The sequence below is a fragment of the Pan paniscus genome, chromosome 8 (genome assembly GCF_029289425.2).
Source record: "Pan paniscus chromosome 8, NHGRI_mPanPan1-v2.0_pri, whole genome shotgun sequence".
In the NCBI taxonomy this organism is placed as follows: Eukaryota; Metazoa; Chordata; class Mammalia; order Primates; family Hominidae; genus Pan; species Pan paniscus.
In genome coordinates this window covers 66,393,639-66,411,474 of record NC_073257.2, presented here as the reverse complement: position 1 = coordinate 66,411,474, position 17,836 = coordinate 66,393,639, and the positions used below count along the sequence as shown (strand labels likewise).

Below are 17,836 nucleotides of genomic sequence, written 5' to 3'. Positions count from 1 at the left end.
AGACAGCTGTCTGCAGACCACAAAAGGTGCATGGGATCTGCTAGTGCCATGATCTTGAATCTCTCAGCCCCAGAACTGAAGTACAATTTTGAAGTCATTAGCATTTTACATATTATTTGAAACTTTGATATTGGATTAAGTTGACAATGACAGCAATGACAGGCAAAGAGAGAGATTGACAATGAGCAAAAAACAGGAAGTATGATAAATAGTGTAGAATATGACTTTAACAATGAAGAGTAGCAGTTAATGCAGTATAATGCTTATGGTATAAGAATTAAAGCTGATGCATTTCCAGAAGAATAATCTGGCAGTGACATTGAGAAACAAGAAGGCTACTCTGAGGCTCACCAATCAAAAGGGATACCGGGAAATTAGGGTTCTTAAGAAGAACTTGGTGTTGGTTCAAGCAAGCAGGTGAAGGGAAACTCGAGATAAGTTTAGGACATAGGGGACTTTGCTAGTGATAGAAAATGAGTTTCAAAAGGCATAGAATATGAATTATGATTCTGTAGTTTGTAAACTTTGGCAAATTATTTAATTTTTAAGCTTAAGATTTTATTATGTGTAAAATAGGGATTGTAGTGCTCTCCAGAGAAGATTGTTTTGAGGATTAAATGAGATGGGATATTAAAAGTGCTCAATACATAATGGTAACCATTATTTGGATGCGTCGTTTTGAATATTTACATTAGTTCTAAGTTTATTTTGTTGATTGTTCCTTGAGCCCTAGACAAAATTAGAATTGCAGGCTTATTTTAGAATTGATTAAATCTCTTTGTATTCCAAGGTTACCCGTTTTGTACAACAAAAATTTTTTAAGACTAAGCCTTCATAGAGTATCCCTAAATCTAACGGAAGTCTAGGTATTTTTCCTATTAAGGACTTCTTAATTTACAGACACTTCTCTGGATGTGACAAATAAATTTATGCTCACTTTCAAATGCCATTTATTTTCAATACTACCAGCAGTGATTCTGCTATGCCTTCTTAGCATAAGGCATTTTATTTTGCCTCCTGGGCAAAAGATCATTAATCCATACCAATATTGTAAGAAAAAGAGCTGTTTTATGGCTCTCCTGTGTGCAGTTTCCCAACATTCTTTTATTTTTGAGCATATTTATATTTTTGTCATTGTAGATTTAGCTACATTTCCAAGTTTCATATATGTTATATGTATATTCTATATAATATTATTCATTTTATATTGTTTGGAATATTTAATGAACTGACCTTTTACTTACACTTACTTCAAAATAACATTTTATATTATCATTATGAATGACAAAATAACAGTACTTGACATGAATAAAATATATTCATTAATTTTTATTTAAATATTATAACATTTTGTTAAAGGAATGTAATACCAGGAATGAATGTATACATTTTTTGAAACACTGCTGTACTGAATTGAAAGCTTTATTTGTTGCTCTCAAGTAGTTTAATAACATAAATCAGAACTTGTTTGCCTAAGTGAGAAAATCATCCAAATCCATTGATTTTTATCTATTTTAGAATCCCTAAGGGCAGTTACTTTGTCTTAATGTCCTGTGAATCGTGTAGAATCATTCCTTGCACATAATATGCACTCTACCAGACGGTATTTGATGGCTGTATTCATCTTTAACATGAACAGAAGATTAGTTTAGAGAAAATTTGTTTTCTTTTTCAAATTTTCCATTTGCCAGTGTCTAAGAACACTGCTTCCTTGGATAAATACTTTTGTTTCCCTATTGGTGCTTCTGAAAAATCAGGGACTCTAAGTCAGATGCTGCAAGTAATCTGGTTGAGTGGACTGGAAAGAGTAATTGCTTTGATTTTTAAAGGAATCATTTGTTCTTCAGGCAAAATTAAAATTATATTAAATTAAATAAAAATTAAAGGAAAGATTGGCTTTAATCTTAACCATGTTATTAACCATATATTAGCAAACCAGTGGCTAAAGTGCATTACTTGCCAGCTATCCAAAATACACATCATTTATTCGTTTAACCTGAGGTATTAAAGTGGTCAAAGTAAACTGAGGAGCTCCTCTTCCACATGCTGCTTGCCTCCAGACCTGACAACCTCCTTATTGTTCTTGAAACTCACGGCCTTTATCACTTGCTCTGCCCTCTTCCTGGAATGTTCTTCCCCACGTGACTTACTCTTTCACCTTTTACAAGCATTTGCCAAAATTTCACATTTTCAGTAAGTCTGTCATGATCACTTCTATAACTGTAAATCCTCACCCTGCTCTCCGTATATGTCCTTTGTGAAATATTTTGTAGTTGAGCAACACGTATAAAGATCTGAAAACAAAATATTCTAATTAATTTTTAACTTCATTTTCCTCCACTACCATGTAAATTGTATAAGGGCAGGATTTTTGTCTGTGTGGTTTACTGCTGCAGCCTCAGTGCCTAACACAGTGTAGATGCTCAATAAATATTTGTTGAATTAATGAGTGATTAAGTAGTAGTAGTAGTATTCTCATTTTGTACTTGAGTGCATTGTCTGAGAAGAGATAGTATAGCTGAGGCTGAATCCAGGTAGCTGGCTCCAGAATCTCCTCCGTTAAACTCAAAATAAGCCCCAGAAAGATAACTGCTGTCATACTTTTCTCAGGCTTTGAAGAAGGGACTCGGATATGACTTGATTTATCAAAAATAAGCACATAAAATGTTTTTTCACTAAAAAGAAGCAATTTATATCTCTTATATTATGGAAAATACTGAATAACACTATGCTCCCATTTTCAAGATGATACAGTTATTACTATCTCTAGATAAAAAAGATGCATCTTTCAATTAATTAAAGTACAGAGAAATCTGGTTGGAATGATGGCAGAAATAGTAATATAATTGAAGTCATATGCATTTTCTATTTACCAGTAAACTTACTATTAGGTTTAAATGAGACAAGACATGTAAAATTTTAATATAGTTTCTGACACATTATAAGCAATTATTTTGAGATGGCTGGTTAGATTTATATATAGAAAACATTTAAATATTGCTAATAGAAATATGTTTAGGGCACATATACACACATAATCAAATCCTAATACTTGAAGGGTAAATGCTTCTGTTGATATTTCCAATTTTTCTTTTTATGGATTATTTCTCACCTTTGGACATTGACAAAGAAAGATGATATTGTCTATACAAGTGCTAACTCATGTAATGGATAGATTGCAGAACTTTGATGCAGATTACACCATTTCCTTTTGCTTTCTTGGCTGAAAAACTATAAATACTTCCTAATTATTATACCACCCTCGACCCTGGAACACCAATAAAGGATTGTGTGAAAAGATAAAAATGAAGAAAGGAATCAAATAAGAATTTTCTTTTAAATCCTAAGTCTTCAAAGTTTCCAATATGGGCATAACCTCACATAAGAATGAAGTAGGCAAATTGTTGACATTCACAATCCTTAAAAGACTGAGGTATTTTAGTGGTCAAATAAAACTGAAGAAATATTTCAAGCTACCTCTGGGATTGAAAGGAATTAACATAAAAATAATAAATATAAATACAGTGCTCTCATCTTACATAAAGGATATTAAATATTAGAGTAGATCTGATATAATAAAAGATTCAATATTAATCTGGTCTTAAAATTGTTTACATGAAGCTATCTTGTTTCAGAATGCATTTCTTCTGGCTTTTATGAAACACAAGATTATAAAATGTTACTCAAGAAAAAAATTAAAACAGCAACCACATATCAATAAACAAACCAAAAGAACGTGATCATATCTATAACAACATAATAAGAAAAATTTATTGACCAGGAGAAAAACAACAGAAAAAGTTCACTGTAAGCTTTTTGGGGTTAAGATATAGTCTCCAGATATAATTCTCTGATTCTTCAAAATGTTAGCTGAGTATCATTATTTGTGGTTCCTATCTAGCAAAGAACAGAATGCAAGGGAAAAATATCAAGCATCTACTATCCATTTTATTGAGTGTATTCTTAGAAATTTGTTTGCTTCTTTTTTTCTACTCCTAGGCTTCCATTATGACTAACTCAATGAAATATAAAATTTTGGATGTTGACTAACATGGGATGTTTCAAAAATATTTTACCCTAGCTAATTTATTACTTTCTTCTTCATTTACTTTTTTTGATTCCATTTTATTTTAGTGTGTATGGCATGGGGAGGGTGGGGAGCTGGGGGAGAAAGCAATAGACTTTACCCCAAAGAAATAAAAGATTGGCCTGGAAAAATAAGTACTTTTGTCTGCTGAATTGAAAATTGACTATTGTGAGGATACAAGGGAAGAAGCAACACGTTAGTAAAATAGTTACTACCATAATCCATGAGGAAGGTGGTGGTAGAGAAGAAATTCAGACACAGCCAGATACAGCAGATATTTTAGGTAAATCTGGTGGGATCTGCTGATGGGTTGCATTGGAATGTAAGAGTGAGCCCTCAAAGTGTAGCTATGAGCCCCGAGAAAGTAGGAGGATGGAGTTGCAGGTACTTACTGAGATGATGAAGCGGTGAAAACAATAGATTATTGTTTGAATTTCTTTTATTTTTTGAGGTATGTCAAGATGGAAAGGAGATCTAGATTTGGGGTTTTTAACCTTTTAAATTGGGGAGGCTTATTATTATTCATCTAATGTGGATCCATGTAGGCAATTGGACACACATCTGAAATCCAGAGGAAAGGGCTAGCCTAGAGATATGACCGTCTTCAGCAGATAGACAGTATTTATAGCTACACTATTGAATGAGATGACTAAATAAGTGAAGTTCAAGGACCAACCTTTGGAACAATCCAATATAAAATAAGTCTTATAAAATGAGGAGAAATCAGCAAAGGAAAATGAGGAACTACCATTGATAATATGAGGATTGAAAGCAGGACAATATGATGTCGCAGGAGCCATGTGAAGGCAATATATCACTTTTATGAGACAGATTAAATAATCTTGCAAAGCTTTTCTTACAGAACCTAGCACATAGTCAATATTCAGTAGTTTATTACTGACTGAAATATTAGTTTCAGTTTCCCTTGATTCTGTAGTTTATGTGGTCCCATAGAGGCTTCTGGCCATCAATCCATTGTGGTAGCTGATAAGGACGTTCCGTGAGCAGGACTGTGTAATCCATGTCAAAGCCAACTGATCTACCACTAAGAACAATACGTTCCTGCCTGTCTGGACAGGGAATTTCACACTCAGCCTCTTATGGCTGGGACAGTTATTATCTAGTCACTGAAAGAAACTCACATACTTATTCGTCTCTCAGATCCTGCTAACTCCAGGGCAGTTCCTGTCTGTGGAGAGGCTGGTGTTTCTGCCAGGCTAGTCACCTAAAAATAAAATACATCTGAACCTTTATAAGATATTTCCCCTCCTGTAGCATCATGCTTAGGCAGATCATTCTGTCAACTCTCTGATAGCATCCAAATTTCTTTCTTTATCCATGTCTTTTATAAGAGGATCGAATGACTCACTGGAAAAAGAACTGATATGATGTTTTTTAAGGTAAAACTCCAGACCTCAGTACCATAAAACAAGAGCATCTTTATTTTGGTCAAGAGAAACTCAGAACTCAAAGTCAAACTATATGTTTTCTTCTCCAACTTGGGTGTTGAAGGGAAGAAAAACCAACAAAAAGGTTAATATTTATTGAAAGCTTACAATGTACCAGATATTAGTCTATATGCCTTGATATATATTATTTCAATTAAACCTCTCAACATCTATTAACATTTGTATGGTTATATAGTCCTTGTTTTAGAAATGGATACACAGAAATAATCACATAGGACAATTGGAGCCCAGTTTTGAAGTCATGCTTTGTGGCTATAAATTCAGGATTTTTAACCAGAAAGTTAGACTGATTTGAATTATTATCTTGATATATTCTGAACAGAAAAAGAAAAGAATATACATTAAACACTTTATCGACACTGTAAACATCGTTTAGCACTTTTTTTTTTTTGAGACAAGATCTTGCTCTGTTGCCCAGGCTGGAGTGCAGTGGCATGATCTCAGCTCATTGAAACATCTGCCTCCCGGGTTCAAGCAATTCTCCTGCCTCAGCCTCCCAAGTAGCTGGGGTTACAGGTGTGCACCACTGCACCCGGGTAACTTCTTGTATTTTTGGTAGAGACAGGATTTCACCATGTTGGCCAGTTTAGTCTTGAACTCCTGATCTCAGGTAATCCACTCACCTTGGCCTCCCAAAGTGCTAGGATTACAGGCTTGAGCCACTGTGCCCGGCCAGCAGCTTTTATTTAAATTATAAACAGACATTTAAATTAAATTCATTAATTAAGTTAATTAAATAAGTAAAACTTGGGAAAATGATTATTTCCACATCAGATAGGATTACATATTCAGAAATGGATCAGATATGAAATGTTTGATTTTACACCTTGCCATTAGGCCATGCTTTAATCTTTATTCTTTAACAGTGTCATGGACATTCTATGCTATTAGTTTCAAGCTTTTATATTACTCTGTAATGAGTGGGCGCCATATCAATTACTTGATAATTGAATTATGTTTTCTCTCTGAAGGCAACTGATCGAGAGGGAGACTCAATAACATATGCCATTGAGAATGGAGATCCTCAGAGAGTTTTTAATCTTTCAGAAACGTAAGTTAAAAATGATTTCCTACTTTAAAAAAATGTACAGCAACGTACTGTTAGTAAGAAAGCAGACTTCTAATCAGAGGCTTTCAGCTGTTTGTAGTTGTACTTCCCTTTCTGTTTTCTATGAATGCTAATGGTAGCTGGGAGGATAATTCTGAGCCCAGAAATATTACCCAGGAGACTGTTTATTTTTAACATTTTTACTAGGTAAAATCTACTGAGGTGGAAACATTTCATTGGAAGGCATAACTGGGATTAATTAGATCCTTTTAATGTTGTCAGCTACTGATAATGACAAGGACATTACTACAAAGGGTTACTTAGCACCAAACTGTGTATTCAAAGGGAGTCTTGTAGGCAAGATGTGTTACAAACACATCCTTCAATTTCAGATTAACATAGGTAATATTTAAGAAAAAAAGCAAAATGAAATAAAATACGTGTTCATGCCAAACTTCTTTGAGGTCTAGATCAGTGTCATCCTACTTATCTCTCTGAATACATCTGAGATATTTCTAATGATAACTATTGAGAAAACTGGGAGCAGGCATTAAAAGGAGGCATTTAGGGCTTCAGAGAGACTGTATGCTTCCCTTTTGCAATAGCAAGGTAGCTGTTCTGCTGTCACATGTGGCTGGTTTCTAAAGAGCTTGGCTCTTCCCTGATATTTCCTGTGTACCTGTGAATAGTTTTACTTTCAGAAAGAATAGAAATGTAAACTTGGCCAATGATTATAAAGTTAAAACTTTGACAAATGAATACATTGCCACGTCAGACTCAGGAACATGTGGGGCATAATGCCAAAACAAGAGAACCATGTGCTGGTCAATTAGTCTTCTCAGAAATACCTGAAATTTCACGTTAAATAGAATTTTACAAACATGAGTTAGTAATGCCTGGGAAACTATAGACAAGAACAGTATTTTCCACAGATAAGTAAACTTCTATTTGAAAAATAAAAAGCCTTAACTGTTTTCATTTTTATCTCATAGGGATGTAGAAATCAAAAATTAGCTACAATTTACAATCATCATTAAAGAAAATAAAAATGTTAAAGAAAATCTTTAAGCAAGGCTGTGTAGTATTAGCATAAAGATAGATATATAAGTCACCTGGACAGACTTAAGATTCCAGAAATAACTCTAGTATTTATGGTCAATTGATTTTCAAAAAGGGGTCAAGATAATCCAATCAGGAAAGAACTTTGTTTCAACAAATGAAGCTGGGACAATATGCAAGAGAATGAATTTCAATTTTTATCTCACATCATTCACAAAAGTGAACTCAAAGTGGATCATAAATTGCAATATATGAGACAAAACTGCATTCCACATAGAAGAAAATACAGAAGTAAATCTTCATTATTTGGATTAGTCAGTACATTTTGAGATATGACACAAAATGCACAAAGATTAACGATAAAATTGATAAATTGGGTCTCATCAATTTTTAAAAATGTATTTCAAGGAGCACCATCCTAAAGTGAGAAACAACCTACAATCAGAGAAAATATTTTAAAATAATGTATATGGTGTGAAACATGTCTCAAGAATACATAAAGAACTGTTACAACTTAATAAAGAGAAATAATCTAATTAAAATGGGCAAAATATTTGAATAGATATTTCTTTAAAAAAGGATATGTGAATGGCCAACAAGCACATGGAAATATGATCATGATCACTGATCATTGGTCATTAGAGAAATGCAATTTAAAACTGTAAAGAGATTTGACTTCATACATACTTTGTGTCTGTAGTGATAAAGAAAGGCAAAACCAAGTATGACTAAGAATGTGGAGATACTGAAGTCTGCGTAAATTTATGTGGCCATGTAAAATGTGCATGTGTGAGTTCGTTTTTGCACTGCTATAAAGAAATGCTTGAGACTGAGTATTTTGTAATGAAGAGAGGTTGAATTGCCTCACGGTTCTGCAGGCTATACAGGAAGCATGATGCTGGCACCTGCTCTGCTTCTGGGGAAGCCTCAGGAAACTTAAAAGTCATGACTGAAGGCAAAGCGGGGAGTCAGTGCTTCACATGGCCTGAGCAGGAGGAAGAGAGAGGGAGGGGAAGTGCCACGCACTTTTAAACAGGCAGATCTCCTGAACTCTATCAAGAGAGCAGGACCAAGGGGGGTGGTGCTAAACCATTCATGAGAAAGTGCCCCCATGAGCCAATCACCTTCCAGCAGGTGCTATCTCCTACATTGGTGACAATTTGACAGGAGATTTGGGCAAGGACATGGATTCAAACTATGAGTACACTTTGGAGAACTGGACTTTTCTCCAAATGGTAAACAGAATTACCGCATAAGCCAGCATTCTGCTCATATGCAAGAGAAATGAAGACGCGCATCTACATAATAGTTTGCACAAAGAAAGTTCATAAAAGAATTATTTATAATGGTACAAAAGTGGAAACAAGTCAAATATCCATCTACAGAGGAAGGAATAAACAAAATGTTGCCTGTCTGTAATAATATAATATTACTCATCAATAAAAGGTAATGAGGTACTGAAACATGCTACAACATGTATGAACCTTGAAAATATTATGCTAAGTGAAATAAGTCAGTTGCAAAAAGAGCACGTATTATATTATTTCATTTCTATAAAATTTTCATAATAGGCACATCTATAAGATAAAAAGTTGATCAATGATTGCCTGAAAATGAGGAGTGGGAGAGAATGGGGAGTGACTGTTAATAGATACGGTGTTGAAAATGTTCTAAAATTGATTACAGTGATGATTGAACAACTCTGCGATTATGCTAAAAACCATTGAATTGTACCCTTTAAATTGGTGGATTTTATGATATCTGAATTAAAATGTTAACAAAGCTGTCAACAAAAGAAAAAGACAACAATGAAGTTTTCACCTGCTCTGGTAAGCAGGAAGCCCAGGTCTCTTAAGAATTTCTATTCCTGTTTTTCCCTTGATGCCAAGAGATTTTTCAATTGCTGATTGTGAAATCCAGTGAGCTACTAGTTTTGCCAAATAAATTATCTAAATGCACTGCTTTCCTATATCTCTAGTGCTCCTCTCATCTCTGCATTTGGAATGAAAAAGATAATGGCTGGGTCACAGAGGTTCTTAAAGGTGTAAATTATGTCAATGCAAAATCCTTTTAGTCTAAATTGACCATGATTCTTAATGTTAAAGCTCTTAGGTCAACCTGGACAGACATCTCCTTAAGATGCAAACTGCTTCCAGGAAAGCTAAAGCAGAACATGTCCCTATAATGGTTGTGTGATCCCTTTTGATGATCATTCTTGATTCAGGGTCCTGTACACTGGGCCCTTTGCCTTCTATCCTGTGGTCACTTTGTTTCCACCACCTCAATGCTGTTGTTCTCATTGATATTTATAGAGTAGCCTGAACCACTAGCAATACATTTCAATGCATTTGAAATGGAGAACAATAACTGACATTTCAACTGCCACCTTCTTTGAAACTTCTGAGATTCATGTTCAAAAATTTGCACTACCACTTCTCTATAACTTTCAAGGATATGAACAATCCAGGTACTGCTATAGTTTGGATATTTGACACTCCAAACCTCATTTTGAAATTCGATCCCTCATGTTGGAGATGGGGCCTAATGGGATTTGTTTGGGTCATGGAGGCAGACCGCTTATGAATGGCTTGTTACCAAAGGTAATGAATGAGTTCTTGCTAATTTATTAGTTCCCACAACAAATGGTTGTAAAAAAAGAGCCTGGCACCACCCCTCCTTTCTTGCTTCCTTTCTCACCATGTGATCTCTGCACACACCAGCACCCCTTCACCTTTGGCCATGAGTGGAAGTACTCTCAGCCCCTCACCAGAAGCAGATGCTGGCAGTATGCTTCTTATACAGCCTGTAGAACTGTGAGACAAATAAACTCATTTTCTTTATAAATTACCAAGCCATAAGTATTCCTTTATAGCAACACAAATGGACTAAGACAGGTACGCTAAAAAAATAAACAATGTTCTACCTCATCAGACACTTCAATATATGCTATTTGGGTTATATTTTATATCTTAAAGCAAAATGAAAAAATATTTACATGTCTATTGTATACTTTAAATACCATATTATTTTATGCTATAATGCAAATTCTGTCAATACGCATCATTATAATACCATTACTTTCCTTTAATGAAATAAAAGTATGCCAAAATTTTCTTGTATTTCTTTTAAAAAATTAGTAGTAATGAATAATCATCTTAATGTCAGTAGGGGTTTACAAAGTACTGAATTATTATTTTAATAAATTGGCTTAGTCACACAGCCAAGAAAGAAACTGGGTCTTTAAAGAAAAAGCCTTGGTTTTTTAAAAATCACAAACATTGGTTATACAAATCATTCAGTGTCATGTATTAAGTGGCCATATCTGTATGATTCTGTAATATAATGCATTTTTCCAGTATCTTTTCATAGTGTCTGTCTTGATAGTGGCATATGATTTAGCAAATATTCACTCAGCAATCATCCACAAATAAGTACACATTTAAATAAGACATATGGCAACTTCCCTTATAAATATGATGGCCTAATGGTATAGTTATTTATTAAGGGAGGTTGAGGAAATGCCATCTCTCAAATATTTATGGATTGTTATCACTGAAGCATGGGGTCTGTGATGCCAACACTTAATATCAGTGCTAAACAAGAGAATTTCAAAAATTATCTCCATCTCTGGTCCAAATTCTATTAAAATTTTTTTTCTTCACTTGCATTTTAATTTTTTCTTTGGTGATTAATTTGTTTTGACATTACATGTAATGCTCAATTATATTTTTCATATCAGTTTGAATTTTATGATTATATTGAAAATTAAATAATATATAAGAAAGATATTTATTTTATTCCCTGACAGCTCAGCTCTACTTTCAAAATATAAACCCAAATCAAACTATTTCTCACACTTCACTCTACTACCTTAGTTCATGCCACCATCATCTTTTCCCCAAACTGCTGTCAATACCTAGCTCCCTTTATTAGTAGGTTTTTGTTAATTGCTAATTGCTATTTAATATGAAACGCCATGTCAAACTTGAAGCAACTGTACATTTTAAAGTATACTCTAATCTCTCTAAATATCATTGTAAAGCCTGAAACTCAGTGCCCAAAAGCAATGTGATAAATCTGTCAAAGGCTCAGACACCTCCAAGTGTAAATGTTCAGTCACAAGCCGTAGAATTTTTAACAAAATTTTAAATAAGCAAAGCCTAAACATCATGAAATATGTGAGATAATAGTTTATAATGATGCTGCATCGGTATTTCCTAATAAACAATGGAATTTTGAAAAACAGTTACTTATAGAAGCAGGTTTTAAATTCGGTAGCTTGTTTTGTTTGGAAGTAGATATCCTCTGCTACTTTCTATTTACATCATTGAATTTTCTTAAGACTGGGTATTACTCTGTTGCCCAGGCTAGTCTCAAAAGTCTAGGCTTATGTGATCCTCCCACCTCAGCCTCCCAAGTAGCTGGGACTACAGGTGATAATTTTTATTTTTTTATTTTTTTATTTTTTGAGATGGAGTCTTGTTCTGTCTCCCAGACTGGAGAGCTGTGGTATGGTCTCGGCTTACTGCAACCTCCGCCTCCTGGGTTCAAGGGATTCTCCTCCCTCAGCCTCTCAAGTAGCTGGGACTACAGGCACCCACCACCACACCCGGCTAATTTTTTGTATTTTTAGTAGAGATGGGGTTTCACTTTCCCATTTGACAGAAGGGAAAACTGATGGCACAGAGCTTTTAAATAAGCTCCCACGGAACCTGTAATCCCAGCTACTCAGGAGGCTGAGGCAGGAGAATCGCTTGAACCTGGGAGGTGGAGGTTGCAGTGAGCGGAGATCACGCCATTGCTCTCTAGCCTGGGCAACGGAGAGAGACTCTGTCTCAAAAAAATAAAAAAAAAAAAAGTGCACATTAAAAAAAAAGAGAGAGACAGTGTTTCACTGTGTTAGCCAGGATGGATGGTCTCCATCTCCTGACCTTGTGATTCTCTTGCCTCAGCCACCCAAAGTACTGGAATTACAGGCGTGAGCCACTGTGCCTGGCCAAATTTTTAAATTATGTTTGAACACCATTTTTATGGTTAGGCAAACCCTATTTTCTAAAATAATTGAGTATGCCAAGCATAATATGTTTCAGGAACGTAGCCCAAAAGCTTGGTGATGGAAAATACTCTGCAATGTAATTTATATAATTGAGGCAAAATTCACATAGCACAAAATTAACCATTTTAAAGTGAACAATTCAGTGTTGTTTAGGAGATTCAGAACTCATGCAACTACCAACTCTGTCTAGTTCTAAAATAGCTTCATCACTCCAAATAGAAACCTGAACCCATTTAGCAATTGCTCCCTATTCCTTATTTCCCTTAGCCCCTGGCAACCACCAATCTGTGTACTGGCTTCATCAAGTTACCTACTTTGAATATTCTACAGAAATGGAATCATACAATGTGTGACTATTTGTGTCTAGCTTCTTTTTTGTAGCCTAATGTTTCCAAGATTTGTCTGTGTTGCAACATGTGCAAGTAGGTCACTACTTTTCATGGCTACGTAATATTCCATTACATGCATATACAACAATTTGTTTACCTATTCATAAATTGGTAGACGTTTAAGCTGTTTTTCTACCTTTCAGTATTACAAATACTGCTGCTGTGAACATATATGTACGTGTATTTAAGTACCTGTGTTTGGCTTTTTAAAGTATATACTGAATAGATTTGCTAGGGAATAGTGTAATTATGTGTTTTTAACCATTCGAGGAACTGTCAAATATTTTCCACAGTGATTGAAGCATTTTATATTCCCACCAGAAATATATGAGGATTCTGATTTATTCCCATTTTTGCCAACAATTATTTTTTGTTGTTGTTGTTAGTAATGGTGGTTGTTTCTTTTTTTAAATATAATTATCATAGTGAGTGTGAAGTGATACTTGGTTGTGGGTTTTGATTTGCATTTGCCTGATGACTAATGACATATTTTCATATGCTTTTTGATTATTTGTATATCCTGTATATCTTCTTTGGAAAAAATGTGTATTTGAGTCTTTTGCCTATTTTTAAATTGGGATTTCTTTTTGATGTTAAGTTATGTAATCCTTTATATATTCTGGAAATAAGACTCTTACCAGATATGTGATTTGTAAGTATTTTCTCCAGTTATATGCGTTGTTTTTTTTACTTTCTCGATAATGTCCCTTGATGCACAAAAGGTTTTTTTTTTTATTTTGACGAAGTTCAGTATATCTATTTTTTCCTTTGCTTCTCGTGCATCTGGTGTCATATCTAAGAATCCATGGCCAAATCCAAGATTATGAATATTTACCTCTAGTTTTTATCTAAGAGTTGTTTACAGGTTTCAATTCTTGTGTTTAGAAAAATTGTTGATCCATTTTGAGGTAATAGCTGTGTATGAAGTGAAGTAAACTAACTTAATTCTTTTACGTATAGATTTCCATTTGTTCCAGTGCCATTTGTTGACAAGACTATTCTTTCCTTTTGAATGGTCTTGGCATTCTTGTTGAAAATCAGATGACTGTAGATGTGTGGGTATATTTATGAATTCTCAATTATATTTATTATTCTGTATTCCTCAGTACACTTTTGAGTGCCTGAATTTTCCATGAAACTATTTACCCAGACTTTCCTGGCAAGTTTTTGGCACTCTATCATACGCCTCAAGTGTTTGTGGGCTATCCCCTGCCTTACAATATTTCTGAGGAATGCCCACTGCTTTTCTGCTTTGAGTGATTTCCAAGTTTGATGAAACAAAGATAAGTGCCATGAATCACTCCTTCAGGCAGTCTCCAGACAGATTAGAATAGACCCCCACAGTTCTTTATAAATAAGGATAGCTCTGCTCCCTCCAGAAACAAAGACCATAGTGTCACACTGGGAATGTTCACTGATGTTTTCAAGGCCACTCTGAGCCAGTGAGATGGTAGGATAAAGACAAGTCAAAATGCCACAAAGTTCTTCTACCAGATTTGATTTACCTTTTTTTAAAACAAATTCTGCCTTCATCTGGTTGCTATACACCTGTGACTGTTTTCCAGAGTTTCATCAAATTTGCTTTTGAAGGTCCCTGCTTAATTGTGATTTTTTGACGTTTTGTGACAAGACCATCTCTTGGGGCTGTCTTCTCCATTTCCACTGACATCACTCCTGGGAAATGTATTTTCAATCCTATATAAGTAGCAGTGTTATTGATGCTTTATCAATTGAAGAAGCTTATGTATTTTTAATATGTGAACTTATAAGGTGTATTGCATTACTAAGTGTACCCCAATGTATCCTGGCCTGATAGCCTCCGTCTAGCTGGTAATAAGACTTTTTGTGAGCTATTTCTCGGATTTAATAAAAGGATGCACAGGTAAACCCATAAACTAGTCTTCCAGCTATGAATCCCAAAATACACTGCCTGTTTTTCTCCCCTTCTGCATTGCCCAAATATACCACACAACTGCCTACAACATTGAGTCGCAAGGCCCGCATATTACATAAAAACTACCTCTATAATAATCACCAGACCATAGACAATTAGATGTTTGTGTTTAAAATGGCCCTAAGTATGAATATACTGTATACTATATTGTTCACAGCATATAGTATTTTTGGAATAATACGTATAGTATTATATATTCTAAATAGTATATATAGAGTATACATATATATATATTCCAAATACTATATACAATTGGGAGGTGATATAGATTATTTATAAGAAACCATTCCTTGTCTCAAAGAATTCTGAACATGCTGAGGAATAATGGATCTTTTCTCTTGAAATAATCAAAAACAAGGTAGATATTTTTCTTCCTGGAATGAATTAAGCAAAGTTTTGTTATGTTTTGTTTCCTGGAAGGTAGGAAATCAATTCAGTTATCATGTGAGTTTTATAATTCATCGTAAATATACAATATACTTTTTAGTAATTTTTAAATTTAATGTACAAGGAGGAATATAGATAATTAACTGAGGGAAGAAACAAAATGAAAATGGTAACTCAATTTTCTTTCTTTCTCTTATTATACCATGGCTAGGTTTTCAGCTTTCCTGTTTCTTAAGATACTTGTGAATAAGCCTCAGAAGAAATACATGTCTTACTTTTCTCATTTAATGTAATTTTAAAATGGGATTATCTGGACCTTCTGTACTGTAGGAAGCTGGTCCAAACTTAATTGTTGTGAACATGCTCTGGGAACTGGTTTTCAATTATTTTGACAAAACATTTTTAAAATGTACAGGAAGCAAAGTCAGTTTTTCATGGGCGTGCCATATGTTCAGAACTTTTTAAAAAGTCCACGTCAACCATTACAACATAATAAGCAAATTGAATAACTGTGATTCTTATTTTGATTCATCGGCTTTGACTCTCTGTACTCAACTACCATATGTGATATGAATTGTTTAAATTTTCTTTACAATAAAAGCACTTACCTTAAAATGAAAGCATTTTATCCATTAGAAACAATTTATGTTTTGGACTTGGTACATATTTTAATGTCTTATTATATTCAGATAAACTCTCCTACACAGTGGATACTTGTTAGGCTCAATTAAAATGTGTACAATATCTGATGTAAAATTTAAGAAATAAATGTAGAACCTACATTAGAGAGCAAGCCAAACAGTTATAAAATAAATTACATGGGTGAATAAAGTCTTAAATATTTGGAAACATTTATTCTGAACAGTGAAAAGATAAGGAGTAGGTATTAAAAATATTCTAAGTGCAATAATTTTCCCAAGTGCTGTTAATCTCCCATTAGACATCAGTTAAATTAAGAAACAGCTAAATTTCCAAAGAATAATAAAATACTAAAATTGTTAGTGTAACCACAAAAGGGGTTTTAAACAAATTATAAAATGAGAACATGAATTCTAATACAATTATATTTTCTTAAAAAATGTAAAATATGCAGAATGATTCCTCTTCTGAAACAATCATATATTTAAATGTGGTTATAATAAAGTACAAAAAGAAACATTACAAAAAACATAATTTCTGTAATTTTAAAAAATTCTATTTTCTAATTTTGTACAACGGGTCTCTGTTATTTTAAAAGTAAGAAAAAAGAAAAATTTTATCCAAAGAGTTTGTCAGAGATAACATTTAGATGGGTTTTTGCATTTTCATAATGGACATATATATGACATAAATTGGGAGGTGATATACATTAGTTATAAGAAACCATTCCTTCTTTCAAAGAATTCTGAGACTGCTAAGGAATAATGAAGTCTTTTCTCTTGAAATAATCAAAAACAAGATAGATACTGTTCTTCTTGGAATGAATTAAGCACAGTTTTGTTATGTTTTGTTTCCTGGAAGGTAGGAAATCAGCTCAGTGTCAGTTTCATGGATACTGCTAAGAAATTTGACAGCCTTAAAAGCTGTTTTCAATTTTCAGAATGAATCTTAGTATTATACATCTAAAATACTCAAGCTGTGATTACTGAGAGGGGAAAAAAGCTATCAAAAGTAATTCGCTATACTAAGAAGACTCTCCTTGTGATGTAATATCTCTTTTTGTCTTATTTGTTTGTTTGTTTTGTCACTAGCACGGGGATTCTAACCTTAGGGAAAGCACTGGACAGGGAAAGCACTGATCGCTACATACTGATCATCACAGCTTCAGATGGCAGGCCAGATGGGGTGAGTATGCTCCCTGTGAAAGGGTTTTAAAAATAGTGTTAAGGCAACTGAGAGAGTCTTAAACAATGTATCACAGACATGAATTAATGTTTTTCATCTGGAGCAACTTCTTATAATTACTAGAAGTGGTGCTCTTTTCTCCAACAGGCTATTAATACACGCACCTATACTCTGAATTTGCTATTGTGCTGCAACCTTTGACTTGACAGAACAGATACTTGAGATCAGCATTCTCACCTAACTTGTAGGGAAAATGAAATCTACTTTATTCTAACAGGTATTCCATTGTGTCTGTCATTTGCACTGCACCATGAAATGTGTTCTGGCAGTTTATTATGTTGGAACCTGTTTCACTTAGCGTCATTTTTTTAAGGGTCAGGGAGGAAGAGTGGATTTTGTGGATAAATATCTTTAAGCACTTAGGAAAGTGATTTGCTTGTTTCCACAGGCATTTGTAAGTAGCAGTAAGAATCCTAAGTAATTCTTGGTTATCTAAATAATTTAAATGGGCTTATAATTCCAAAGAAGATAAATTCTATTTCCTTTGGACCTAAAACTCACTT

General features: G+C 34.1%; 1 protein-coding gene across 2 annotated transcripts in view; it reads left to right on the top strand.

The window, feature by feature from the left end:
* PCDH15 (protocadherin related 15) overlaps window positions 1-17,836 on the top strand; it is a 1,779,889-nt gene that overhangs the window by 1,489,649 nt on the left and 272,404 nt on the right. For both annotated transcript variants that reach the window (XM_055092816.2, XM_057298896.1), the window contains 2 exons: window positions 6,528-6,607; window positions 17,180-17,273. In XM_055092816.2, coding sequence (XP_054948791.1) covers window positions 6,528-6,607; window positions 17,180-17,273 — 174 coding nt within the window. The remainder of the gene's footprint in view (window positions 1-6,527; window positions 6,608-17,179; window positions 17,274-17,836) is intronic.